The following is a 25,882-nucleotide window of genomic DNA, read 5'->3' as shown; positions in this document are numbered from 1 at the left end:
TGCTCTAGTTCATCCTTAGGAAGGCCATTCCAAGTCTCACACTGTGTGTGTGTGTGTGTGTGTGTGTGTGTGTGTGTGTGTGTGTGTATGTGTGTGTGTGTGTGTGTCCGTCCATACACCTGATATAGCATCTCTCAATACCCTAGGCTTACCTGAAGCATTTTGTCAGGGCTGGGCTCAATACCAGGGGGCATGTTGCTTGGGTCAAAGGCGATCTGTTCAACCTCAGCAAAGTAATTAACTGGATTCCGGTTTAAGACGAGTTTACCAACTGGGATAAGTGGGTATTCCTTATGCGGCCATATCTAAAAGGCACATTCACAATTAATAGGTAACCAACTGAAAGAAATCCAAACACCCACAAACATACCAGCTTTCCACTATATTGAAATCAGTAACCAGAAGTGAAAATGATTTCTTGAGTCAATAAAAACTTAAGATGATTAAGAACTTAAGATGAGTGCATTGGTTCAATCTGTCCTAACAGTAAATATTGGCATTTAATCTGGCCACAAGGGCAACACGGACTTTGGTCCCTGCAAACAACAGTGTACCAAGCCACCCAGATGATATCAATAAATTCATCCAACAGAAATATGGAAGATGTGGATGAGCACCAAATACCAGGCTAGGAAAATAAAATAAGACCCTTTCTTGCTAACATGTCTACCCCAGCATTTCAGTGAATGGTGGTGGAAGCTTTTAACAATTAGCTATCAAGAAACTTGAAAACAACTCAGCATACCTTGGTTAAATCAAATGGATTGAATTCAAAAGTTTCTGCCTGACTGAACGTCATGACCTGGATGTAGAATGTCCAGGAAGGATAGTTGCCTGTGGCGATGGAGTTGAAGAGGTCTCGGAGGCCATAGTCTGGGTCTTCCTGGGAAAGTCTGGCTGCATCCTCCACAGTGAGGTTTTTGATGCCCTGGTCAGTCTAAACAGCATGAAAGAAAGGAGGTCAAAGAGTCTCCCTTTTAATGATACCTTAGATCTTTCCCTTGCAGACAGGAAAACATTTTAAGGTATTTCTGCCAGCACCAGAAACAAGCCCAACACAAAAGTAGCATTTTCTACATAGGAAAGGCAAAGTTCCCTGGGTCCAGAAAGAGAGAGAAATGCAAAGACTGACCAAGGTATGTACTCTTAGCTACTGGATTAGGCAAAATTAGACCAAAGGAATCACACACAGTTCCACCCAGAATCTGTTCACTAGGTCAGTCAACAAAATAGTCATGGGTACTCATCAATTAGATGGATAATTTCCATCCTTGAGACAGGAAAGAGAAAGGAGGAAGAGGCCTTAAACCATGCCCAGTGTTGAAGAGAAGGAAATATGAATGGTAGCAGCTAGTTCCAGGTACCTTATAGTGGAACTTGCAATAAACAGCTTCTCCATTTGCGTTAACCAGCTTGAAAGTATGCGATCCATATCCATTCATGTGTCTATGCCCATCTGGAATCCCACGATCACTGAATAAGAAAGAAACCTAAGGAAGTGAAAATATAACACCTGAAATGTTTCCATTTTAAAGATAAGCATCCTAGATTTTTCAGATATTCCTTTTCCAGAAAAATCCTTAATGACACAGAACATTCTAGCCAATTATCCATAAGAAGAGTTATGATTCTAATTATTTAAAAACATAAAAACAGAGAGGGAGGGGGAAAAATAAAATAAAAACAGAGAATCATTTTAAAACAAAATGATGCATAATTCCTCAACCACGTGTCTCAAAATCCAGTAAAAGAAAGCAAAACAAATCTGAAAACTAGCCTAACTCATTTCATTTTAATAATAATTTTGTTTGGTATCACTTTCCATTATACCAAGAGCTTGACTTAATTCTAAAAGCTTCAACCTTTAAAATTGCTACAGATATTCAATTGGCATCACTGAAGGGCTATGACGAAGGGAAACTGGTACAAATTTTGTCACTATAAGCTTTTGCCTTTGTTTTGTTTGTTTTTGTAATATACCTGGTGGCGCGCAGGGCTTATTCCTGGCTCTGCACTCCTGAGTGAAAGCTCATGGTACTATATGGGGATCAAACCAGAGTTGGCAATATGCAAGGCAAGTGTCTGCCCTACCCACTGAACTACTGCTCTGGGCTCAAATTCCATTATTTAGGATCGAGAGACTTGTGAAAAAAAATCCAGAAACTATTCAAGCAAGAGAGCCCAAACTGGCACATACCTCCAAGAGTGGGATTATTAGTTCCAGCCCAGGAGAGAAAGGACAGAGTGACCAGAAGTGCTTTTACCTGATGAAGAGACTCAGGCCGAAGGCTCCAGAAGTCCCAGACCATGTCTGGATCCTTCAGATGTGTTTGAGGGTTCCTCTTTTGACTGTGGATAAAAGATGGAAACTAAATGGAAAAAGAGAGAGAAACAAAATAAAAAATAAGTTTACAGGAATTATTGTCTAATTATAAATATACATTGTGTACTATTGCACTTAGGAATTATAATTCTGAAAATGAAATGTACTCAACAGACAAACTTGCATGCACCACTTAGAGTATTTTAATAGAATCAAAGTTCTAGTATCTATTTAAGGAAAAATGTACACAAGTATCCAAATACACAATTCCTACTGACTCAGATCACATAATGATACCCTCTCTCTGTCTCTAGGACACCCCTCCCTCTACTTTTCTCTCACCAGGGTAAGGAAAAATCAGACTGTTCCCATAAAGGCCAATGAATCCTGAAATGCCAAATCTGAGACCAATAATAACTGGTTATTCGATCTTACAGAAAAATACAAAACGTGTGATAATAAGACAATCATGCCAACTCAAAGTCTCTTCTATTCAGTGCTTCCCCTCAAAGGACAATCACGATAGAGTATTTGAAGTAAATAAACTCTGTAGCATACAAAATATCACTTCTGGGGGCCTGAGTGATATAACACAGCAGGTAAGGCGTTTGCCTTGCACATGGCTGACCCAGATTTGATCCCAGCATCCCATCTGGTCCCCAGAGCCTGCTAGGAGTGATTGCTGAGTGCAGCCAGGAGTGAGCCCTGAGCACTGCTGGGTGTGGCCCAAAAAGCAAAAAATACAAAACAAAAAACATACAAACAACTTCACTTACCAATATGGCATCCCTTATAAAGAAAATAGGAGTATTATTTCCAACAAGATCCCAGTTACCATCTTCTGTGTAAAATTTCACTGCAAAGCCACGAGGGTCACGAACGGTGTCTGCTGAGCCTGCTTCTCCAGCTGAAAGATTCCAAAGGGGGAAATAAAGCATTTGCTAGAATTCTTTGCATCCAAGAAACCAATCACAAAGAAACACTGAGCCACTTGCCTTTCCATTCCATTTATTTCCTAGAAGTAAATTAGGTATCTGAGTGCCTGGGTTATTTTCTCTACCAACCACAGGATGGTTTAGGTTACACGTTAAAATAATTCACCAAGACTAATAAGGGAGTGGATGTAATAACTGCTGAATAAGATTATGCATTTAACATAAAAAGACAGCTTTGTTCAAACGGGCAATTAAAATTTAAACAAAAACAAGGGAGGAGAATAATTATGACAATTAAGGTAGTGAACAAGAAACTAGATGAACTGTCGAAAGTATGAAGTTAAAACTAATAAGGTAAGTTAAAATGGAGGAATATTCTTCATCTCATTTATTTTTACACTTTACAGTATTTAAAAAATGCACAAACACAAACTAAACACTGTTTCATCTCTGAAACAGCAGTCATCTCACTGGCAAAGTAGGTCTACTAATCAATGTCATCAAACCATTAATAATTAACAATCAATAACACCCTCCCTACCTATGAATGGAGTCACCTATGATCATGGTAACTGAGAAGATCCTCAAGCCATACTTGCTTGAATTGTGAAACAATGGGAAAAGATCTTTCCAAAGCCTACAGAACGAGGTGGCTGAAGCATTAGCCTGATTTCCCACAACCTCAGCAAACAGAATTACTTAGTAACTTTCCACAGGTCTCAAAAACTATTTCTCCTACTGTAAAGCCTTGACAATTTGGAAAAGTGCTTGTAGGTTAGTTTTTCTTTTTTCTAATTTGAAATGAAGTGTTTGTGTGTTTTTTTAATGAAGTTGCAAATGTCAAAGCTACTAAAAACACGTTCGTTCTAGCCTAGCATACACTGGAACTTACCAACAGTGGAGAATCGGACAGCAATGGGAGTCCTCTTCCCAACATGCTCGAATACCTTGGCCTTGGTGTATTTGGTAATGTCATGTGTGACCTCAAAGTAGCCAAAGGCCCCTGGGGAGGAAAAAAACACAGAAATCTTCATTGTGAAACTTTCAGTCACACCATCAGGTCCTCAACAGACATGTGGGTGATAAGGAAAACTGACAGTTCAGCACTGGGCTTATGGGGTAAAAAAGCAATATCCCCATTAGCATTAGGTTCTTAACTGAGTGAGACTCGTCTGGGGCTGGAAAGAGGCAGATGTGAGTGATGCTGGTAGGTTCTGACAAAGATGTCCTTTGAGCTTCTAGGCCTCAGAGGGTTTTCAAACACATTTTGAATTTGGGAAAGAGATGGGTGTTGAAATATTGTATGTCTAGGGCTGGAGCCATAGCATAGCAAGTAGGGCATTTGCCTTGCACATGACCAACCCAGGTTCAATCCCAGGCATCCCATATGGTTCTGTAAGCCTACCAGGAGTAATTTTTTGGTTCTTTTTTTTTTTTTTTTTTTTTGGTTTTGGGTCACACCCATCAGTGCTCAGGGGTTACTCCTGATTCTGCACTCAGAAATCATTCCTGGTAGGCTCAGGGGACCAGTCATTTCTGAGCACAGAGTCAGGAGTAATTCCTAAGCACCACTGGGTGCCCCCCCCCAAAACAAGAAAAGAAATATTGTATGTCTGAAACCCAATCATGAATAACTCTGTAATTTCACCATGACTAATTAAGAAAAAACAAGATTTAAAAATTTAATAAAGAAAAACCTGAAAGAACAGAGTAAAGGAGGGAAAAAGCAGTAGATTAGACAATGAATAAAAAATGCAAAGTACACCAATAGCATCAGAAAACCTCACGATGAGAAAGTCAACTTCTAAAAAAAAAAAAAAAAAAAAAAGCTGAAGCAGCTGACAGTTGAAGTTTCTTATCTAAAAGAGGAGATAATAGATATGAGTCTGAATTGCAAGTCCAAGTAAATAAGGAAGTAAAATTTTTTTTTTCTTTCTATTAAGCTTTCTTTTTCCTACTGAGGTTTTTCTTTTCTTTAAAACACCCCTCCCCTAGGGTCAGAGAGATGGTACAGCAGGTAGGGGCTTGCCTTGCATGTGGCCAACCTAGGCCTGATTTCCCAGCACCCCATAGAGTCCCCCAAGTCCCTTTAGGAGTGATCTCTGAGTGCAGAGCCAGAAGTAAGCCCTGAGCACTGCCAGGTATGGCCCAAAACCAAAAAAAAAAAAAAAAAAAAGGAATAAATAAAAAATTTATAAAGCAAAGCACCAGGGCCAAAGAGATAGCACAGCGGTAGGGCATTTGCCTTACACACAGCCAATCCAGGATGAATCATGGTTCGATCCCTGGTATCCCATATGGTCCCCCAAGCCAGGAGCGACTTCTGAGCACATAGCCAGGAGTAACCACTGGGTGTCACCAGATGTGGCCCAAAAAGCAAAAAAAAAAAAAAAAAAAAAGCATCACTCCCATTCCCTACCATCTATTATTTATTTCTGTAATAAAAACAAATGGTGTTCAGAAGCTATTACTAATAATATGCTCAGGATAAACCCTTAGCATAGTTCAGGGAATCTACACAGTGCCCAGGATCAAACCAAACCAGGCTCAGCATCTGAAACACCACGTTCAGCCTTGTAGTTACGAAAGCCATAACCCTCTACAGCACAGGAGCACAAAACTCACCTGCTCCTTTGGCATGCACAACTCTCTCGGGAATTCTCTCTCGGTCAAAGTGAGCCATTTCATCTGTAAAAACCACATCCTGAACCAGGAGGGGCCCTTTAGGGCCTGCTGTCATTATGTTAAGCTTGTCTCCAATGGGATTTCCAGCTCCAGTGGTCAGGACATCGGGCTTCTGTATAAGCATGAAGGGGAAGAGAAGGCAGGGAAGTCAGTACAGAGGAGTGGGGTTCATCATAGTTCAACTTCGGTACCTTCTGTGCAAACTCTCTGCAGTTCCTGTGTCCTGAAATGCTACAAGAGAGCCTGTGGCTTTGAAAAATCTCAGCAACACCCTGTTAGAGATCAAGGCATAAGCACTGAAACATGACTAAATAAAATGACCCTCTGCTAGGCCCCTTACTGCATACAGGTACCAAGCTCAAGATGAAAAGAGATGAGGCCAGAGCGATAGCACAGCAGTTAGGGCAGGGGTCTCAAACTCGCGGCCGGCAGGCCATTTGCGGCCCTCCGTACAACATTTTGTGGCCCACAGCCGGCATTCAAATATCGCAGTATTCGCGATTATTCGCTTACCGAATAATAGCAATAAAAATCGCATTAGTAAGAAGAAAATTGCATTAAACATTCGCATACCCTGAGCAGTTCCGTTTGGGGTATGCAAATGTTTAAGGCAATTTTTTGCGATTTTTTTCATACTAATGCGATTTTTTATTGCGAATATTTGGTAAGCAAATAATCGCGAATACTTTGCGCCTAACGCAGATGTCATTTTCACTGATCCTGCCCACTGTCCCTTGCATTATCAGAGGCCTAAGGGAGAGAAGGGAGAGAAGTTTATTACAGAATTAGATTTTGTCATACCTTCATCATGACTTCATCAAAGCCTGCAGTAAAAAGAAAGATTGATGACGAGCACAATTTCAGGAAAAGTGGGAGATGCCGTATTTCTTTGTTGAGCACAGGGGCATCCCCACATGTTTTATTTGCTCAGAGAAAGTTGCAGTGCACAAGGAATACAACTTGAAACGCCATTATTCAACTAAACATGCTGAGGAATGTGCAAAATATCAAGGAAATGAGAGAGCCAAGCAGGTTGCCAGTCTTAAAGCATGTCTAATGAGGCAACAAGATTTCTTCAAGAAAGCAACCAAAGAGAATGTTGCATCTGTCGAAGCTAGTTACATGGTTAGTGAGATGATCGCTAAGGTAGGGAAACCATTCACAGAAGGAGAGTTTGTTAAAAAATGCATGTTGGGGCCGAAGAGATAGCATGGAAGTAAGGCGTTTGCCTTTCATGCAGGAGGTCATCGGTTCGAATCCTGGTGTCCCATATGGTCCCCTGTGCCTACCAGGAGCAATTTCTGAGCCTGGAGCCAGGAATAACCCCTGAGCACTGCCGGGTATGACCCAAAAACCACAAAAAAAAAAAAAAATGCATGTTACAGGCTGCAAGTATTATCTGTCCAGAAAAGAAAGGTCAGGTTAGCAAAATCAGCCTTTCTGACAACACTGTGGCAAAGTGCATTTCTGACATGTCAAGTGACATTTATCATCAACTGTGTGAGAAAGCCAAATGTTTTGATGCATATCAGTTGCTCTTGATGAGGGCACAGATATAACAGGCACTGCGCAGCTCACAATTTATGTCCATGGTGTTGATTGCAATTTTGAATTGACAGAGGGGCTGCTCACAATAATTCCAATGCATGGCCAGACCACTGCTAAGGAGATATTTCGGCATCTGTGTGATGTTATTGAGAATGCAGGTTTGCCATGGAAGAGGTTTGTTGGAATAATAACCGATGGAGTGCCATCGATGACAGGGAGGAAAAATGGACTGGTGGCACTTGTTCAAAAAACAACTTGAAGAGGAGGGTGTAGAGAAGGCCACTGCTCTTCACTGCATTATCCATCAGCAGGTCCTTTGCAGTAAATGCCTGCCGTGTGACAATGTGATGTCTGTTGTTGTGAAATGCATCGACCAAATCAGATCCAGGGGCTTAAAGCATAGGAGGTTCCATGCTTTTTTAGAGGAAATGGAGTCAGAATATGGAGATGTGCTCTATTTCACTGAGGTACGTTGGCTCAGCAAGGGAAATGTCCTGAAAAGATTTTTTGAGTTGAGAGAAGAAGTGAAAGCCTTCATGGAGAAGGATGGAAATGCTGTTTCTGAGTTGAGTGAGCACAAATGGCTCATGGACTTAGATTTTCTTGTTGACATTACACATAAGCTGAATGTACTAAACAAGATGTTACAAGGCCCGGGGCAGCTTATCGGTGCTGCCTATGACAATGTGAAAGCATTCTCCACAAAACTTGTGTTATGGAAATTCCAGCTCTCTCAGACAAACTTTTGCCATTTCCCAGTATGCAAGGAACTTGTGGATGCAGGCATACCATTGAGTGGTGAGAAATATGTTGATGCTATTTGTAAGCTAGAGAAGGAATTTGATCACAGATTTTCAGACTTCAAAAAGCACAGAGCCACTTTCCAAATTTTTGTGGACCCCTTTTCCTTTGATGTGCAAGATGCCCCTCCTGTGCTTCAAATGGAGCTCATTGACCTGCAATGCAACTCTGATCTCAAAGCCAAGTTCAGGAAGATTAGTGGAAAAGCAGACACGCATGGGCAATTTTTGAGAGAATTGCCCCCTAGCTTCCCTGAGCTTTCCCGAATGTTCAAGCGCACCATGTGCCTTTTTGGGAGCACATATTTGTGTGAAAAGTTATTCTCCACATTGAACTTTAATAAGTCAAAGTACAGGTCTAGACTTAATGATGATCATCTTCAAGCCATACTGAGGGTCTCAACTGCTTCCTCTCTAAAGCCAAATGTGGTTCAGATTTGTGAGAAGAAGCATTGTCAAGTCTCTGGCAGCAAGGAACAGGCAAAAGATGCCAGGTTCAGAAGAACTGTTCATGATCTTCACTCAATGTTCTATTCATGTTCAGAAGAAATAATTAAAACTGTTAATAATGACGTTTGAGGACTTTTTTTGTGAAATCCCTTATGCAGCCCTGCCTCACCCTGACTGCCTCCTGCGGGCCCCAGGTAAATTGAGTTTGAGACCCCTGAGTTAGGGCATATGACTTGCACGCAGTCGACCCAGGTTCGATCCTTAGAATCCATATGGTCCCTCAAGTCCACCAGGAGTGATTTCTAAGTGTAGAGCCAGGAGTAATCCCTGAGTACCATTGAGTTGGGGGGGCCGGGGCACAAAAACAGGTAATACAGTGAAGAGTTTACTAAATAAAAAGAAAAATCTTTTATTTTATTCTCTTAGAGAGGACACTCTCAGTGATAATCAGAAGCTGTGAAGCCCATACCTAGGGGTGAGGAGAAGGAGCATGCAATGCCATAGACTTGCATGTTCTAGGCATTTGCTCTCTCACTTGAACGAGGCCCTCCCAGCTTTGGGACCATGAAAAGAAAATTTTTACAAAATCATTTCTGAAAAAAATGTGTCAGGCATTTGGAACAAGGGCTCTGTGGGACAGTGAATATCCACAGAAACGTTACAATGCTCTGCCCTGTAGGGAGCTTATGCCCTTGTTTTACAAGCAACAGACAAAAGAAAGAAGGCCCAGTGATGATGCCATTGCTGGGTTTCCTCTAGTAAGATGATGAATGTTTCTTATGGAAAATTAACCCAAAGACAATGAGAAAAACAATGCCAATGATTGTACTAAATTTTCCATTTCACGTGGTAACCACCTCTCTGACCAGATATGCAAGGCATTATCTCAGCTCCTTTCCCTCACATTATCTTATTTAAGTCTCCCCAATCATCCAATTAGATCAACATTACGATTCCATCCTAATGAGCCATGTTACACATCCCAAGAATTTAAGTAACTTTGCAAACAGCAATGCTGCAGCACGGGTTTGCCTGTTGCATCATCAACCAAGAGAGCAAAATCAGTTCTTCCAACTTACTGATCACTTTTTGGTGAGAATTTTTTCCAAGATAAAAGAGCTTTTCTGATTCTGCATGTGAAAGAGATCTTACTACTTGGGGACAGCAGCATTTACTAAGCATATTAAAAGCATGTGCTGATGTGTTCACATCTTCTGGGCTGCTAATTACACAGGATATGCACATGTCCCTTTCTGCACCTTTTGTTTTTGTTCTTTGTTTGTTTGTTTGTTTGTTTGTTTTTGGGTCACACCTGGCAGTGCTCAGGGATTACTCCTGGCTCTACACTCAGAAATCACCCTTTAGGCTTGAGAGACCATATGGGATGCCAGGATTTGAACCACCGTCCTTCTGCATGCAAGGCAAACGCCTTATCTCCATGCTATTTCTCCAGCCCCTTTTCTGCACCTTTTGACCCTTTATACCTGCTGCCACCTGCTGCCACCCCTCAACTGGTCCAAAGGTGTATTCCTGTGCCCTACAGAACAAGATATTTGTATGCATCACTGTTTTTTTTCCCCCTCTCAAACGCAGGACATTCTTTTTATATAGAGATCCCTGATAATTGTCATGGTGTTTGGCATGTGTACAAACAATGGGTGAGAATTCAATGTGCAAATAATAAACTGGGGTCCAAAATAAAATGCCATAAAAAATTATTTCCAAGCAGAAAGATGAAGTAGCAATTGGCCATCTCTCACTTTCTCTCTCTCTTTCTCTCTCTTTCTCTCTCTCTGTCTCTCTCTTTCTTTCTGTCTCTCTCTCCCCATCTCTCTCTCTCTCTCTTCCCATCTCTCTTCCCATCTCTCTAAAAGAGAAAAAGACCTGAAGTCTTAAACTTCAAATTCTGAAACACCTCTAGGTAAACTTGCTACGAAAACTACTGCAGCAATTGGCAAAAACATACTCAGTGAAGGCAAGTGCCACACTAACAAGAGGTCAAAAGTTAACGTAAAATTCCATTTGGCTGTTTTTGGGGTTTTTTTGTTTTGTTTTGTTTTGTTTTTTGGCTAGAACTGAGACTTGAATAGTGAGGCTGGCTCTCTGGTCAAAGATCCTGACAGTTTCCACATACTAGTGGAAATAGCACCCTATGCTCATAGAGTTCTAAGAATTTACCAAACCTCCTAGGGGAAGGGACTGGGTAAAGGGTAGAAGAGATGAGCAGGATGTAGAATACAGACTTGAAGTCATAGCGCATACACTGGTGCAGAAGCTACAGATGTTGATACATGATGATGCATATTTAAAACTTACGTGTTATTATAATGCAATCGCAGTGCCCAAAAAATGGGGGGACACACCTGGCAGTGTGTTATTCCTGGCTCTGCCCTCAGGGATCACTACTGGAGGAACTCACAGATCATATGGGATGCTGGGGATCAAACCCCAGTCAGCCATGTGTAAAGCAAATGTTCCCCCCGTTCTATTGCTCTGGTCCAAAAAATATTTTTTAAAACTATTGTTGAATACAAACCAACTCCAAATCCCTGAGGCTTGTGATGATATCTTCCCAGTTTCAAAATATACCTTTTATCTCCTCAGGAAATTACTGCCTACCACTATTTATTTCACAAAAGGCCATACTTCGCCTACAATATACACTAAGACTGCCCTGTACCCCTTGTTTCTTGGGCAGAGGCGATGCCAAAATGCTTCGGAATCCACCCCCATTGAATCCAGGGGAAAAGAGAGGCTTCCCTTACTAAGCAGTTTGGGGATAGGCTCTGACTGTTCTTTTTGGGGTATTGCCTAAGAGAGAACAGATGCTTCCTGCTCCCTGGGCCATGGGACTGGTCCACTCCAGAGCTGCCTAAAATGTAGGGTGGAAAATCGATTCTCAGAGGCAATGACCTCGAATTGAGATCTCTCAATCAAAATCCCTGGGCTGCCTTCTCCAAACAAGTCCTTGGCAATAACAAGCAGGCTATTTTGATTCCCAGCCAGCCTGCTGAGTTCTAGGTGTTCTCTCAGTTTGGCTAAGGGTCACATGTGGTTGGTAGGGGACAGAGAAGCAATCTTAAACCACTTAAACCCCCAAAGAACTACAACAGAAGAACTGCTTCTTGCAGCAGACATTTTTCTACCCTCTTTCTTCTGGTGATGAACTTAATTCATTTCAGATCTTTTTTATAAACATCTAAAATGCCCAGGTTTGAATGTTTTTGTTTTGTTTGTTTGTTTGTTTGGGGGCCACACCAGCAATGTTCAGGATTACACCTAGCATTGCACTTAGGAATTGCTCCTGGGGGCACTCAGGGATATGGGATGCTGGGATAGAACCCGATTTGAGTATGTGCAAGTACTCTACCCACTGTACTATCACTCTGGTTTGTTTTGCTGGGTTTTTGTTTTGTTTTGTTTTTTTGTTTTTTGGGTCATACTCAGCAGTGCTCAGGGGTTACTCCTGGCTCTAAGCTCAGAAATCGCCCCTGGCAGGCTTGGGGGACCATATGGGATGCCGGGATTCGAACTGCTGTCCTTTTGCATGCAAGGCAAACTTACCTCCATGCTATCTCTCCGGCCCGGGTTTTTGTTTTTTAATGAAGACTACACTAAGAAAAGTCAATACAAAAAAATTAGGAAAAGCTGAAGCCAGTGTGGAAAATGCCTGGTAACACTGTACCCAGTGTGCATGTAGACTGGTCTGTGGAAAACATGTTAGCACATTCAATTAAAGCAGAGAGAGATGGTAAGCTTGGCTCTGAACCTAAAACAGATATCAGGCAATCAGCCCTGCCCAGGAATTAGTATTGGCTCCTTTCCAGGGGGCTTATCATCAGGAGGAAGAAGAAGAAGAAGAAGAGGAAGAAGAAGAAGAAGAAGAAGAAGAAGAAGAAGAAGAAGAAGAAGAAGAAGAAGAAGAAGAAGAAGAAGAAGAAGAAGAAGAAGAAGAAGAAGAAGAAGAAGAAGAAGAAGAAGAAGGGAAGGAAGGAAGGAAGGAAGGAAGGAAGGAAGGAAGGAAGGAAGGAAGGAAGGAAGGAAGGAAGGAAGGAAGGAAGGAAGGAAGGAAGGAAGGAAGGAAGAAAGAAAGAAAGAAAGAAAGAAAGAAAGAAAGAAAGAAAGAAAGAAAGAAAGAAAGAAAGAAAGAAAGAAAGAAAGAGAGAGAGAAGGAGGGAGGGAGGGAGAGAGAGAGAGAGAGAGAGAGAGAGAGAGAAAGAAAGAAAGAAAGAAAGAAAGAAAGAAAGAAAGAAAGAAAGAAAGAAAGAAAGAAAGAAAGAAAGAAAGAAAGAAAGAAAGAAAGAAAGAAAGAAAGAAAGAAAGAAAGAAAGAAAGAAAGAAAGAAAGAAAGAAAGAAAGAAAGAAAAGAAAGAAAGAAAGCCTCTCTCACAGGCCACGTAGTTCTAAATGTTTTTTACTCCATGCTACAGTAACCTGAGAACACTGAGTTCTATAGAAAACCCACAATATAATTATTTGAGTACACGTTAATGATTTTATGAATCACAGAAACTTCCGAGAATGATTTTTTAGAAAAGAAGTTTTTAGCAGAAAATCAAGGAATTTTGCTTTAAGCAAAATTAGCTACCACTAATATTCTGTGCTTAAAAGCTATCATTAATATTTTTAATAATAATAATAGTAAAAATCATTTAGCCATAACTTTAAATCAGTTATAAGTAGGAAAGTTTCTGATAGAAGAATTTAGGGGAAAGCCCATAGCATAAAACCTGACAGTTAGAGACACTTGAAGGACAGTTACAGATTCATATGACTTGAAAGACTTTGACAGATTTATATGAGTGTCCCTATACTAAAGCAGAAGTAGATCAGGTAAAGGAAACGGGATTTCTTATGTTCCTAATAAAAAGCAAGGCACACTATGATTATATCTAATACAGGGCAAAAATGGGAACCACCTATAGATAGGACTAGATGGCCCACTTAGCATAGGATTAACTACACCTGATCCCTCACCTTATATAGGAGTGTATGATGAGGCTGGTAACAGAGAAGTGGTACATGAAGGAAAAAAGAGTGTCTTATTATAAACTGCCCTTTTTAGAAATATTATTAAGAGCATTGCCTCTTTAATTTCATCTTACACAGGAACTAAAGGATTTACAAAAAAAAAAAAGCAAATAAATAAGGCTGTGGAAGGCTTGGACCAAAGCAGTACATAATTGGAGACCTAAATGTGAACTTCCAGACATAGATTTAAAATGGTGGATTTATAACATATTAATTATAACAAAAATCCTGCTCACAACCCAGGCTGGGCAGGTTTCTATAAGCAAGCAAATATAAACCACATTAACTATTAGTCTTAGGTCATATAGTAAATGTAGACAATCACCAGAGTGCCATTGTTTAAAGATTCGATCTAACCCTTGATAATGTCAGCATGCCTAAAAAATTGCTGATATGTGTTAAACATATGTTGGAATGAGCAACCTGTAAATTGATGTATTTTTGCCAATATCCTGCTGTTAGATGTATAAATAACCTAGAGAAATAAATGCAGTTGCTCAGTAGCTGAGGCTCAAGCGAAAGCTCTTAGCCACTTTCCAGCACCCAAAACTTCGAGTCTTTTGTTACGCCAACCCCTTGCCCACCCGTCTTCCGAGGAGAACCGGAGTGCTGCCCTCCGACGGCTGAGCGGTCTGCGGCAATAAGGGGATTAGCAAAGGGTAACAGGCACTTTGGTGGTAATGATGTGTAATACTGTACATCAAAAATCATGAATGTTAATACTATTGTAAACATGTATCTAAATTACAATTCTAAAAAAAGTAAACGGCGAAGGCAGAGGGGATGTAGAATAGAAGTAATAGCCTTGCATATGTGAGGGCCTGGTTAGGGTTAGGTCTGGGACACCACAAAAAAAAAAAAAAAAAAAAAAAAAAAAAAACAAGAACAAAACACAAATGGTTCTGTTAGTAGGAGCCAAGTTCAGTGAAAATGTAACAGATAATCTCAGGAGTGCTAACTATTTCTGTCTGTTGCAGTCAGTCCATGGCCTTAGAGTACCAACAAAGTCAAGTGCTCAGCAGGACAACAGATTGGGTAAGAATTGCTTGTACCTGGTATAGAATTACTCTGGGGAGAAGCTAGAACAAAATAAAAGTAGAAATTATTCCCAGGATCCTGGAAAAAATAACTAGTGAGGGAGTTACAGGATAAAATAAAAAGGGGCTTTTAGAACAAGATACAAGTGAGATCTCAACATTCAATGGCTGGACTGGCCAAGCTCACCTGCTTCCTACCAACCAGGAAAATGTTGGTCTTTCAAGCCCACCCAGTTCCTACTACGATGGACAAAAGTAAAACTATCCCAGTAGCTCTCTTCCTGTTAAGCTGCCAATGTTTCCAGAAATGTTCAAAACACAGACACTGCTTTTCAATAATTAGCAAACACTTGGTATCACTCTACCAAAAATAAACCATATTAATGCAAAGAAGTAGCTGCTGCAAAAGGAAACTTTCTGTTTAAACTGCCTTTATTTGATAAGGCTGGTAGTGCAGAGAAAGCACCAAGCCATTCTATCTTCTAAAGAGGGAAATAAGAGGAAGAGGGAGCAAGAAAGGCTCAAGAAATAAAAGATATCTGAGCCACAATTGTCAAAGACTTCTATATGCTTTATAGTAGGAATGACAGTAGTCACAGAAAGAAAATTGAGAACAAAAATAAGAAAAAATAGAGAGTTGTTTGTTTAGCATTTGCAATTAATCTCTTTGTTTTGACCATGAGAAAGACTATGGAGTGGTCTAAATATTGTCTAGAAAATGAAAGCTTTGAAATTTTGATTCCATTTCTTATAGTCTCTCTATACCTAAGTGTGTGATAGAATACAAGTATGCACAATTATTTTCAGTCACCCTTTCTGTATAGATCAATGTAGAGGCACACAGTTATATCAATGTAGCTATTATCCAGATGCCCAAAAAGAGAAAAATAAGAACCTTCATGAGCTCTGATGTTATGACTCACTGGCAGAAATTTACAGCCTAAGGACCCAATCTCTCTCCCATGTCACCAGGAAGTCATTTTTAAAGGGCAATCCTTGGGAGCCAGAGCAATGGAACAACAGGTAAGATGTGTTTGCTTGCACACGGCCGACCAGAGTTCGATCTTTAGCATCCCATGTGGTTCCCCAAGTACTGCTAAGTATGATTCCTGAGTACAGGGCCAAAAGTAATCCCTGAGCATTGCTGGGTGTGGCCCCAAAAGAAAACAAAACAAAAAGGTAACCCTGAAAATTTTCAAACACACCCATATTTAAGGGATCAAGGCCTAAATATCCCAAAGGAAAAGCCCTGGGCATGCTAAGTCAGATCCACAAAGTAACCCGTTTACATTCCACTCCAGACTGAAAGTATCTGGAGAACTAACTCCTCTCCTCTCCTTTACTTTTGGAGAAAAAGAAATAAAGACTTTCAAGAAGACAACTTGCATCACCAGATCGCTCTAAAAAACATCTGATTTGGGCCCGGAGAGATAGTACAGCGGCATTTGCCTTGCAAGCAGCCGATCCAGGACCAAAGGTGGTTGGTTCAAATCCCGGTGTCCTATATGGTCCCCCGTGCCTGCCAGGAGCTATTTCTGAGCAGACAGCCAGGAGTAGCCCCTGAGCACCGCCGGGTGTGGCCCAAAAACCAAAAAAAAAAAAAAAAAAAAAAAAAACACAACATCTGATTTGATGCTTCCCGTTCACTGGTCAACAACAAAATCTGATGAGGCAGAGAAAAGCCCAATCAAGCATATTCCCACTAGCTAACAATCTGCTCCAAACAAGAATATAGGCATTCTGCATGCAATTCTAACCATTCCAACATGTAAATCTCTCACAGTCCTCTGTAAAATAAAAACAAACTGGAAATTGGGAGGGAAGTTAATGACAGAACTCTGCCCACTTCTATAAAGCAGGGAAATCAGGGGAGGTTTAACTAATCATATATATAATCACTACTAATCATCATCATTTTTTTTTTTTTTTGGTTTTTGGGCCACACCCGGCGGCGGTGCTCAGGGGTTACTCCTGGCTGTCTGCTCAGAAATAGCTCCTGGCAGGCACGGGGGACCATATGGGACACCGGGATTCGAACCAACCACCTTTGGTCCTGGATAAGCTGCTTGCAAGGCAAACGCCTCTGTGCTATCTCTCCGGGGCCCCATCATCATTTTCTAACAGAAATGTGTCTTATTTTTTGAGCCATACCTGGTAGTGCTAAAGGGCTAGTCCTGGCTCATTGCTCAGGGGTCACTCCTGGCAATACTAGGGGCCCCTACAGAGCTTAAAATCAGTCCCAGGCATCCTGCATACGAAGCATGTTCTTCAGCCCGTTGAGCTATCATCACTCTAGTCCCAGAAATTTTTATCCTAACAGATATATTTTACGTCAGGAATTTGAAAGATTCTAACTTTTTTAAAGTGACCATTTGTGCATCACCTTATTACATGAATATGCAGCACACATTTGACTCTCTGGCCTAGATAATGCAGTGGGGTAGACAACCTGACACAAAGGTGGACTACATTTCCCAGCCTCCCTCAACAGTAGGTGTGACCATCTGGCTGAAATCTAGACCACATAACGTGTGAACCATTTTCACTAGACCCTCTTCCAACTCAAGTCACTCTGGCTCAATAGGAGAGAACTAAATTTCAAAGTGAGATCAATTGTCACAGCACTTGGCCAAATATGATTTAACTTTAAAAAAGAGTTAGGAATCAAAATAAAGAGACAATCCAATTTTTAAAAGGGTAAAAAAATATTTGAACAAATACATCAGCAGAACATGTTATCAATAGATGTTATGTTATCAATAGCTTAATCAACAGACTACAAGGACATGAAAGAATCAGTGGTCATCAGAGCAATGTAAATTAAAACCAAAAGGACAGAGCACCTCACATCACCAACCAAGTCAAGTTAAAACTTAAAATCTGGGCCAGAGAGATAGTAAAGGGGTAAGACACCTGCCTTGCTCGCACTGACCAGATTCGCCCCTTAGCAGCATGTATGGCCCCCTGACCACCACCAAGAATGATCCCTGAGCAGAGAGCTAGGGATAAAGTACCCTGAGCGCTACCAGGAGTATTCTAAAAACAAAAGCTGGACAATATCAAAACTTGGCAGGAGGAAGAGGAGCAAATGAAACTCTCTTCCATGGTTAATTTAAGTGTTAGATGACACTACCAGTTTGGAAAAGTCTTAGCAAGTTGTCATGAATCACTCGCATACTCTGTGACTTAGCAATTCTACGCCTGTTTATTTCTTAAGAGAAATGAAAGGCCTAAATGAAATGCACTAAAAGACTTGGATCCAACTTTTCATAGAAGATTAATTCTTAATAACCAAACACTGGAAATAGCCTCAGTGTACAGCAACAAGATAAATAAGTGGATAAACAAAAGCTATTCATGGAATGGAGAGAGAGGACAGTAGGGAAGGGTTTGCCTTGCATGTGGCTGACCCAGGTTCCATCCCAGGCATCCCTGAGTCTGCTAGGAGTAATTTCTGAGAATAGATTCAGGAGTAAACACCAGGTGTGACAAATTAAAATTTTTTAATCATGGGGGTTGGAGAGCTGGTTGGGCCTTTGTCTTGCATGTGGCCAACCTGAGTTCTATTCCCAGCATTCCATATAGTCCCCTGAGTTGGCCAACAGTAATTTTTGAGTGCAGAACCAGGAGTTAGTCCTTAGAACAGCAGAGTGTGACCCAAAATTAAAAAAAAAAAAAAAAACTTTTTAAAATTAAAATAGCAAATACCTAGCAGATAGTAGTTAAAAAGAACTACTGATAAACCTTAATAAATAAATAAATTTATTCATTAAATAAATCTTAAAGTAATTTTTCTCTTTTTTAATCTTAAAATAGTTTGCTGAAGAGAAGTAGTGTCAGGGGAGAAAGCTAAAATGTGAGAGTTAGGGGCCGGAGAGATAACACAGCGATAGGGCATTTGCCTTGCATCCGGCTGACACAGGAGGGACTCAGTTCAATTCCCAGCATCCCTGTGAGCCCCCAGCCTGCCAGGGGCAATTTCTCAGTTAAATTCAGAACCAGGAGTAACCCCTGAGCATCACTGTATGTGGCCCAAAACCCAATCAATCAATCAATAAATAATTTTTTTTTAAATTTTTAAAATAGGGCTGGTGAGATGGCGCTAGAGGTAAGGTGTCTGCCTTGCAAGCACTAGCCAAGGAAGGACCGCGGTTCGATCCCCTGTCATCCCATATGGTCCCCCCAAGCCAGGGGCAATTTTTGAGCACTTAGCCAGGAGTAACCCCTGAGCATCAAACGGGTGTGGGCCCAAAAACCAAAAAAAAAAAAAAAAAAAAGTTTTTAAAATAAAATAAAATCTGAATTAAGACCCTTGAAATATACTTTACTAATAGAGCAAATGTATATCCACAATCTGTGTTGCAAATACTGTAAATACAAATCAAACATCTTTTTAAAGTGTTAGAGAAGAAAATACCTAAATTGATTTTTTTTTTTTTAAAAAAAATCACTGGAGGAGCTGGAGAGATAAGACAGTGGGTAAGGCACTTGCCTTGTATGTTGCCAACCTGGGTTTGATCCCAGTATCCTATGTGGTACCCACGTCTGCCAGGAATGATTGCTGAGCTAAGCTCAATGCCAGAAGTAACCCTGAGTATCACCAAATGTGACCCAAAAATCAAATTAAAAATAAAAATCACTGGAGCCAGAGAGTCAGCACAACTGGGACACAGGAGGCACAAATCCAATACCCAACATTACATGATCCACCAAGCACCGCCAGAAACAGAGCAGAACTAGGAGTAACTTCTGAGCATCATTAGTTATATAACCATATCTAATGGTTTTTGGACTACACCCGGTGGTGCTCAGGAGTTACTCCTAGCTCTGCACTCAGAAATTTCTCTTGGCAGGCTCTGGGGACCATATGGGATGCTGGGAATCAAACCTGGTCCATCCCGGGTCAGCTGCATGCAAGGCAAATGTCCTATCACTGTGCTATGACTCTGGGCCCTGGAACAAAAAATTAATTATTTTTCAGTCTTTGGTGGTGGAGATTTAGCTTAGCCTTGCATATATAAAGCTAGGCAATTCCTGACACCACAAAGAGAGACAGAAAAGCAGAATCAAAGACAGAAACAAAGAGATCAGAGAGAGAGAAATTTTTATCTTTAGTCCTAGTGGGTATATCTAGCATGCAGAGACCTGGAACACCCATTTTCCCTGATTAAAAATAATAATAGTACATTTTTTAAAAATTTATTTAGGAACAAGAAAGATATACAGCAGGTAAGACACTTGCTTTGCACATGGCCAATTTGGGTTTAATTCTTGGCAACCTATATATTTCCAGGGCCCTGTAAAAAATGATCTCTGGGCAGAGTCAGCAGTAAGCTCTGCACAGAAGAGGGTGTGGCCCAAAAGCAACTAGATGAAAAATCAAAACAGGATTTTTGAAAAATACCTGGAAAATAACATGAGGAAGCTCTCTAGGGGGACAATAATTTTCTCTATCTTGATAAGGGAATAGATTTACAAGTATATACACTTATGAAAACATTATAGAATGGTAGATGTATCACATTTGCTTACTTCATGATATTTTTTTTTATATTTAAGTATTTTATGTTTGTTTCAAAATTGCAACACAAAATTAACAGGGAAAGGTACAGGTGTCTTCCTAAGTGGAGGCTGTAGAGGGCCTCTCAGACTAGTTTACACCAACATCCCAGCGACAGGAACTGCCAAGTCAGGTTCACATGGGGCTGCACATGACATGCAATCACTTCAGTACTGTTCAGTGATCCAGCATTGCCACAATGTCCAAGGGAAAAATGCGTTTCCAGTACACCAAAGGGGAAGACGCTGCCTGTGAGCCCAAGGCACCACTCTGAAAGTTCCTGTTGTACTTTCACTCAGGCCCCCTGAATGCATCTTTAAGGGACACTGAGTGAGGGGTGTGTGTGGACAGTGTGTTGTGTGGGGAAGGGCCACTCCTGCTGGTGAAGGCCATAGGGTTTTGGAGGTCAGCCCCAGGTCCTCAAGTATTTCGTGGCTGGGGAGCCTGTTTTGTTCTGCATTCTGGCAGTGCCTGGCCCAGCGGATCATTCTCCTAGGAGCCTATGCACCCTGATGGCACCAAGAGTGTGTGAGCCCAGCGGCACCGAGGTCAGACTATGGTTCACTTCAGGAAGTACTTCATGATATGTTAAGTATTACCTTAGAAACAAACATTGATAACTGTTTTTTATGGGTTAAGTTTGACATTTAAAACTTACTCTAAAATACACCCCTCAAGAGGGTGCTCATGGCTATCTGAAAAGACAGAATAACAAGCAGTAAAAGATACAAAGTGGTGGATATATGGGTCAAGACTGTATAATCCTTTCAACTTTTCTGGAAGCTTGAGATTTTTTTTTTCCTTTGAATTGTTATGGGAGTCACTCCTAAAGAAGCTCAGACTGGCACTACCAAAGCCAGAAGTACCCAGGGGCCACCGGAGCCACACCCAGTAATGGGGTGAGGGGAGAGGGTCATGTGTTGATGGGATTAAACCCAACATATGTACTACCATCCAGAAGATACCATATTCCTGGTCCCTGAGATATTTTTCATTATAAAATATTAGAAAATTAAATAGCCTATGTGATGTGTGCAAACTTTCTCTGGGAAGGCCCTCAGAAGGGAATTGGTTCAAAGAAATGAGAGGCCAGAGAGACAGCAAACAGCAGGGCATCTGCCTTGCACTCGAGCAAGCAGGGACAGACCTAGGTTCAATCCCTGGCATCCCATATGGGCCCCCGAGCCTGCCAGGAGCGATTTCTAAGCACAGAGCAAGGAGTAACCCCTGAGTGCCATTGGGTGTGGCCCAAAAACAAAACAAAAATTAATTAATTAATTAATTAGATTTAAAAAAAAAAAAGAAAAAGAAATGAGCAGTTTTCACTCAAAGAAGCAAGCAGAAGGCACAAAAAAACACCAGTGGCAATGCCAAGCAGGCCAGTGGATAGAGTGCTGAGAGAACCTCAGGACAAGAAGACAGCGAGTTTCAACAATGACACCCCAATTACAGGTGTGCTTGGGTATAAAATAAAAATATAAAATATAATCCACATGTTGGATGAGGCCGCCCCAGACACCATGGTTTTTTTTGGGGGTTTTTTTTTTTTTTTTTTTTTTTTTTTTTTGGTTTTTGGCTTTTGGGTCACACCCAGCAGCACTCAGGGGTTACTCCTGGCTCTATGCTCAGAAATAACTCCTGGAACGCTCAGGGGACCATATGGGATGCCAGGATTTGAATCACTGACCTTCTGCATGCAAGGCAAACATGCTTTACCTCCATGCTATCTCTCCGGCCCCATGACACCTTGTTTCTAACCACTCAGGCAGATAGGTCTAATGAAGCAAGGTAGCGACAGAGAAATAATACACTGCAATCAGAAAAGATATTCAATGGAGCCAGCTCGCTTTATTCCTCATGGCAACTCTCTGCCATGAGTCTCTCTGCCATGTGCTCATTCTGCTTTGTGCTGCCTATGCGCCATGTGCTTTCTCTCAAACTCAAAGCCAGCAAAGCCAGCACACCTTTTATTATTATCCAAGATTATTAACCAAGATGGGGAGGTCCTGTTATCCAGGTGGACTTTTACATACCAAAAGAAGAGCGTAGAGAAAAATAAGTTAGGGGAAGGGTTCACTGCTTCTCATAGTTGCACAATATGTAAGGTAAACAGGGGCCTTTATGACTTCACAACAGAGCAGATTCTCCTGGTAAAGAGGCAAGGTAAATCAGTCACAGGATAAAAGTGGGTCAGGGTAGGGAGGACCTTACAAAAATGAAGAAATTATGTTTTGCAAAAGACTCTGCAGTGATTTACAAATCACTCAGTGGTCATATTAATTTTCAATTCACCAAACATTCACAAAAATGAGCTGGGATTTAGCAACCCTAAGGAAAGATTCCTGGTCCCCAAGAAATTAAACTATAATCTTGATTTAATCACCAAGAAAATGACAAGCCATTGACTGAGTTTCTTTGGTACACTTTGATCAAGAGCCTATAAAAAGCCAAACTATCCTACTAGCATAGCTTATAAGACAGGAAGAGAAGACACCTGCCATGTCCTTTTAGGAAAAAGGCAGGGGACCCTAAAAATATTACAGCAAATAGGGCACTTGCCTTCCAAACAGCCAACCTGGGCTTAATCTCTGGCACTGCAAGTGTTCCCCTAAATCTTAGAGATGTCCTGAGTACCACCAAGTGTGGCAAAAAAAGAGGATGGGCCAGAGAGATAGCATGGAGGTAAGGCGTTTGCCTTTCATGCAGAAGGTCATCAGTTTGAATCCTGGCATCGCATATGGTCCCCCGTGCCTGCCAGGAGCAATTTCTGAGCATGGAGCCAGGAATAACCCCTGAGCACTACTGGGTGTGACCCAAAAACCAAAAAAAAAAAAAAAAAAAAAAAAAAAACAGAGGACAAAGGCACAGGTAGATAACTTTTTCTTTTTCTTTTTTTTTGGGGGGGGTGGGGGGAATTGGGGGTCATACCTGGCGGTGCTCAGGGGTTACTCTTGGCTCTATGTTCAGAAATCACTCCCAGCAGGCACAGGGGGCCATATGTGATGCCAGGATTCAAACCACTGTCTGTCCTGGATCGGCTGCGTGCAAAGCAAAAGCCTTACTGCTGTGCTATCTCTCCAGCCCCCACAGGTAGATAATTCAAATGCATTCCGTGTGGCAATTCCATTTAACAGCCAAGCTCATGAACACTAAAATATTTTGAGGAGGAAAAGTAAGCAAGATGAAGCAGAACACAGTCTTCATCTCCATCTATTATAGCCAGCAGACAGGTAGAAGAAGCAAGTCCCTCAGAGATTCTGGATCAATCTGAGGGAACATCTCAGCCCAGATCCTCTCTCATCTATTGCAACCTCTTCAAAGATGCCTGTAAGAGGCTACATCCCTGGGTACCAGCCAGAAAAGCCTCACCCACCATCCCTGGGCTGTAATCTAGTCCAGGTATAGGCCTAGTTCAGATGTCATGTGCTCTGGGATGCCTATCAAGTCAAGCCAGTTGCTCCCTTCATATTTTACAGATAGCCAATATTAGCGCCCTCATCATGCTGAGAGTAGTTCTCAATTCAACTTCCTTGTCTCCTAGATTTTAGCCTGTCTTGTCTTCTAGATTTTGAACTTCTCAAGGGCATAAGCACTGGCCACCTTCAATCTGGATACATCTGGTACAGCACAGTGATAGCACATGCTGGCACTCAAGAGCATAAAGCAGTCATTGATCCCTACAGTCTCTTATGCATCTAAAAAAAATACTAGGTTTAGGGCCAGAGCGCTAGGACAGTGAGTAGGACACTAGACTTACACAGGGCCAACCAGGTTTAATCCCCCACAACCCATTTGGTCCCTCAAGCCTTCCAGAAGGGATCTCTGAGTGCAGAGACAGGAGTAAGCGCTGGGCACTGTGAAATGTGGCCACCCAAAAAAATTTAAAAAAGAAAATTCTAGGTTTCTTAAATGCAAATGAAAGAATGGAGCAAAGATTATTTTATTTCATCTTTAATGCAGTAACAGTCACAGAAGCAATGGGTACCGTGGGCATTAAATAATTAAAAAAAAAAAAAAGGCCCATGGCACACCCCCCAAAAGAAGAAAGCTTGCAGTTACAGTTTGAGCAAGGTCAAAAAAAGCTAAAGTCTGTTCCCACTACCCCCATACTTCCTTTCTTGCAGTAGCTGTTCTAGGCCTCTTTTCTTCCAGCGCCCGCGTTCCTCCCCCCAAACCACGACCTCTGTTCCAGCTGGCAAAACTGCAAATATCGGTGCCAAACACCCGCGCCCTGACGTCTGCAAGTTCTGTAAGCCCAGAACCTTCACCTCTTCCTTGCCTCCATGCAAAATGCAATGGTCTAAGCTGCATCCTCCCCGCGTGAACAATGGATCACAGCCTTCCCCCCTAAAACCGCGCTGCCGCGGAAAGCTACGGCCGTTATTCGGGGAACTCCTCTGGCTTTCTTGCACGGATTCTGGGGTAGGCCCGGACAAGCCTCCGAATGTACCTGGCGAGCCCGCTGATCCTTCCATAACTTCATCTGGTCTCTGGCTGGATCCCGGCTGTCCGCCATGGTGTCCGGTCGGCGTCGCAGAAAGTGGCAGGCGACCTCCGCTCTCCAGTCTCCACCCTCGATAGGCGGATTTGTCTGACAGCCTGGAGGCTGAAATAGACGTCGGGCTCTGACAGTCGGCTCCGCCCCCTCCACGCCCCTCACGCAGAAGAAACCTCCTTCTGATTGGCCACCTGATGTGAGCTGGGCGGGACCAGAGAAGGCGGGAGTAAGAGGGGAGGGGAAACCGAGCTCGATGATTGGACGACTGGAAAAGAATGAGCCCCGCCCCTCCAGTGCCACCCAAAGTAATTTAAGACCCAAGTCCAAACTCCGCCTATAGGGCGGGGAATGGCCCTGGGTTATCTGCATCCCCCAGGCTGGCTTAGGAAGCTGTCTTCTTTTTTCTTTTTCTTTTTCTTTTTTCGTTTTTTCTTTTTTTTTTTTTTTTTTTTTTTTTGTTTTGGGTTTTGAGTCACACCAGGTGGCGCTCAGGGGTTACTCCTGGCTCTGTGCTCAGAAATCTCTCCTGGCTCGGGGGACCCTATGGGACGATGGGGATCGAACCCAGGTCCGTCCTGGGTCAGCATGTGCAAGGCAAACAAACGCCCTACTACTGTGCTACCACCACTCAGGCCCCGGAAGCTGTGTCTTCTGACTTATTAGTTATGCAGGATGGGACTTTGGACTCTGTCCTTAGACTTGCAGCTCTAAAAAAAAAAGTTAGAAATCTGGGCTTTTTTTTTTTTTTTTTTTTTTTTTGGGGTCACACCGGCAGTGCTCAGGGGTTACTCCTGGATCTATGCTCAGAAATCGCTCCTGGCAGGCTCGGGGGACTGTATGGGATGCCGGGATTCGAACCAATGACCTTCTGTATGAAAGGCAAACGCCTTACCTCCATGCTATCTCTCCAGCCCCAGAAATCTGGGTTTCTTAAACTCTGATTCCAGAATTTTGATTCAAAGGGGCTTATATAGGATAAGCTCAATAGTCCAATGGACTGTTGGGGAGGACTGTT

At 41.9% G+C, this 25,882-nt stretch overlaps 1 protein-coding gene across 1 annotated transcript in view; it reads right to left on the bottom strand.

Annotated features, from left to right (window-relative positions):
- The window catches only part of CAT (catalase), a 40,138-nt gene extending 15,158 nt beyond the window's left edge, over window positions 1-24,980 (bottom strand). The window contains exons 1-8 of the mRNA XM_049780085.1: window positions 24,820-24,980; window positions 5,884-6,055; window positions 4,151-4,261; window positions 3,100-3,230; window positions 2,265-2,369; window positions 1,365-1,490; window positions 746-937; window positions 153-305 (exon numbers count right to left, since the gene is read on the bottom strand). Coding sequence (XP_049636042.1) covers window positions 153-305; window positions 746-937; window positions 1,365-1,490; window positions 2,265-2,369; window positions 3,100-3,230; window positions 4,151-4,261; window positions 5,884-6,055; window positions 24,820-24,885 — 1,056 coding nt within the window. The 5' untranslated portion in view covers window positions 24,886-24,980. The remainder of the gene's footprint in view (window positions 1-152; window positions 306-745; window positions 938-1,364; window positions 1,491-2,264; window positions 2,370-3,099; window positions 3,231-4,150; window positions 4,262-5,883; window positions 6,056-24,819) is intronic.
- Between the last annotated feature and the right edge of the window lie 902 nt (window positions 24,981-25,882).

Source organism: Suncus etruscus, chromosome 9 (genome assembly GCF_024139225.1).
Source record: "Suncus etruscus isolate mSunEtr1 chromosome 9, mSunEtr1.pri.cur, whole genome shotgun sequence".
Classification (NCBI taxonomy): Eukaryota; Metazoa; Chordata; class Mammalia; order Eulipotyphla; family Soricidae; genus Suncus; species Suncus etruscus.
This window is presented reverse-complemented; position numbering and strand designations above follow the sequence as displayed.